The sequence below is a fragment of the Carlito syrichta genome, unplaced genomic scaffold (genome assembly GCF_000164805.1).
Source record: "Carlito syrichta isolate Samal-C Ts95f unplaced genomic scaffold, Tarsius_syrichta-2.0.1 Scaffold287251, whole genome shotgun sequence".
Taxonomy (NCBI): Eukaryota; Metazoa; Chordata; class Mammalia; order Primates; family Tarsiidae; genus Carlito; species Carlito syrichta.
This window is the reverse complement of record NW_007231347.1, coordinates 131,332-134,162: the sequence shown is the minus strand read 5'-3', so window position 1 is coordinate 134,162 and position 2,831 is coordinate 131,332. Positions and strand designations below refer to the sequence as shown.

The 2,831-nt window shown below is 36.0% G+C and overlaps 1 protein-coding gene across 1 annotated transcript; it reads right to left on the bottom strand.

The window, feature by feature from the left end:
* Window positions 1-1,756: 1,756 nt before the first annotated feature.
* Window positions 1,757-2,504, bottom strand: LOC103254650 (PACRG-like protein). The gene is made up of 3 exons (XM_021709801.1): window positions 2,314-2,504; window positions 1,899-2,153; window positions 1,757-1,817 (listed from the first exon to the last, which is right to left on the bottom strand). Exons 1-3 carry the CDS (start codon window positions 2,502-2,504, stop codon window positions 1,757-1,759), a joined length of 507 nt encoding a protein of 168 aa, XP_021565476.1.
* Window positions 2,505-2,831: the final 327 nt, after the last annotated feature.

Sequence of the window (2,831 nt, the reverse complement as noted above, 5' to 3'; positions counted from 1 at the left end):
ATTCTACTTTCAATTATTTGGGGTGTATGCCCAAAGTGGAATTTATGAATCATGTGATAATTTTTTGAGGAACCATCATGATATTTTTCACAGCAGCCACTCCACCTTACATGACTATTGGCAGTGTATACAAGGTCCCAGTTTCTCCACATCTTTGACAATATTTTACATTTTATTGTTTTGTTTCGTTTGTTTTGTTTTATTTAAATGAATGCTATCTTAGCAGGCGCAAAATGACATCTCATTGTGGTTTTGATTTGCATTTTCCCAATGACTACTGATGTGAGTATCTTTTCATGAGTTTAATGGCCATTTGTATAACTTCTTTGAAGAAATGTCAGTTCAAGTCCTTTGCCTGGTTTTTAATTGAGTTGTTAGGTTTTTGTTGTTGCACAGGGGTTTTCTTGCTTGCCTAGGTAGTGCACTACCTCAAGAGGCTATTGAGCATTTATCTGGAGTTCTGCCCTTTGCTCATGTGTAATGCAGAGATGGATGCACAATGATTGCCACTGTGGAAAACCCCACCTGGCATTCTAAGATCTGCCCTTGTCTGCTTATTGTGGAGGAAGTTCAATGATAGATGCTACAGCATTATGCCATTAACTGCATTTGGATACTGTTTGGTAATGTCATCTAACTTTCTACTAAGAAAAATACAATCTTTTTTGTGAAAAGGAGGAAAGTGAGATTCTGTCTTATAATTTCCCAGCATAATGATACTCTAGACCAGAGGCTGACAGACTATGGGGCCAATTCTCATCCCAGCCTGTTTCTGTAAATAAAGTTTTATTGGAACACTGGTTTTCCCGTTTGTATAAGTATTGTCCACAGCTGCTTTTGTGCTAAATGACAGATTGATTCAACAGAAATGTCTAGACCACAAAGCTTAAAACATTTGTTATCTGGTTCTTTACAGAAAAAGTTTGCCAATCCCCAGCTGTTCTAAACATTTAAGAAATACATTTTTAAAACCATATACAGGGATGCCAAAAAAAATTGCATACACATTTTTGAGAGATGTTATCTATGTATTACTTTTCTTTTTTAAAAGAGTTTAACATTTTAATTTCAGAATATCTTTATGTATACATCAGTATTTTCAGGCTATGAAATGCAAAAATAACATTTACTTAAATACAATTAACACCTAAAGTTTAGGTAGTTTTAACAATTTGTGATAAACAGCATACTTGTAACAGAATTTACACAGTTAGAAAACATTTCTTGAACTAGAATACTCTGGAAAGAAATTTTCCAAGTATTCTCCATTATTAAATACATATTTACAAATAATAATAATGTATTCACAATCATTTGACCACTGTTTTATATTTCTATAGCCCCAATAAATATAAAACCCAAGAAATGGCAAAATAGCTATAAAAATAAGTGCACATCTACAAACTAATAGCAAAAAAGGGTGTTATAAATTAAAAGACACTAGAAAATACAAACACAGCTGATCTTGCAAACTCAGTAGTGGTTCTTCACACAAATGATGAAAATATGGAAAAGGCCCACAAAATTGTGCTATTGCAGAATGTCTTTTAATAGCTTTCCATTATCAACTGTTCTATTTTGTTGATGAATAACTGTTAGTATGATTCAGCGCAATTGTATATACTCAACTCAGTAAATAATGAATAGTGGCTGTAATTTACAAAATAATAAAATAAACTGAATAAAGTTCCATGGGTAACTGTGGTCAGTGTTTGATACATGTCATCAGGTAGTAAGATAACTTTTGTTGACTTCTTCAACAGCATATGGAGCAATATGTTGGGATTTTAGATTTGATGATGAAAAGACTTCCACTTCCACCATGCTGCTGAAGCTTTTGTAATGCACTGGTGATTGGCTCTTTAAATTTCTTGTCCATTAGTCTCTTGGAAAGACTTGTAAGCAGATGTTTCAGATGGTCGTTTAGATAAGGACCAACAACAACACTTAACTGAACCAAGGCTTTCAATCCTCTTTCAAATACTGCATCATCTGAATGCACCAGAGTTGCCTTTAGCACAGGAATCAGTCTAGGGAGCAAAGGAACAGCCTTTTCAGGAGCACCATAAACCAAAAGCAATTCTCTGAAACCCTCTTTTGACACAAAGGTGTGTGGATGTTTAGTCTCTCTCAGACCCTTAGCTAAAGTAACAAGAAGAGGATCAAATGAAAGATTTTCAGGAGGACAGTCCCACTGTAATCTGTGTTTTACTGAACCATGTATCAATCAGCAAGGAATACCTCCTTTGGAGTAAATAGCTGCAAATGCAGAAGGGACTGCTGAGTGTTCATCAAATGGGTTAATTGTTTATGGGGTTAAGTTTATCACTTGGTCGAGGATGAAGTTTTCTTGCAGACTCTGGAGAACTGGCTGACGATGAGGATTTGCTTCGCTGAACTGAAGTCCTATGCTTTATCTGTGTGCATGAGGATGTCCTTCGATCATAGTTACCTGTGGCTCTGTTTCTCAACTGTGTAGCTCCAGAGCACTCTGTTTTCTGCATTGCTTCCCTTTCGCTCCCCGCCTCTCTCCCACCCCAGTGGGGCTTTTAGTCCCTGCTCCCCTGTGTATTACTTTTCGAAGTTGAATTAAATTATGATAGCAATGTGCAGTATGAAGTTTGCACAACCATGCTTCTGCCATTTTCTTTGACTATCCTGCCTGATACATGGTGGTGCTAGCATTCATTTGATTAATGCCATCTTGTGAGCAAATGTTATACTTAAATTGTGTATACATTTTTTGGCACCCCCGTATATATAATATAGTGATACTGACTGATGACTCTTCCCTCTGTACTTGAGCACTTTGAAAACTATCAAGCTCATAT

Coding starts and splice junctions, on each gene's coding strand:
- LOC103254650 (XM_021709801.1), bottom strand. CDS start 2,504: ATGCAGAAAACAGAGTGCTCTGGAGCTACACAGTTGAGAAACAGAGCC. Junction 2,154..2,313: donor CCAAGTGATAAACTTAACCC/CATAAACAATTA, acceptor TGATCCTCTTCT/TGTTACTTTAGCTAAGGGTC. Junction 1,818..1,898: donor CATCTGAAACATCTGCTTAC/AAGTCTTTCCAA, acceptor GCAGCATGGTGG/AAGTGGAAGTCTTTTCATCA.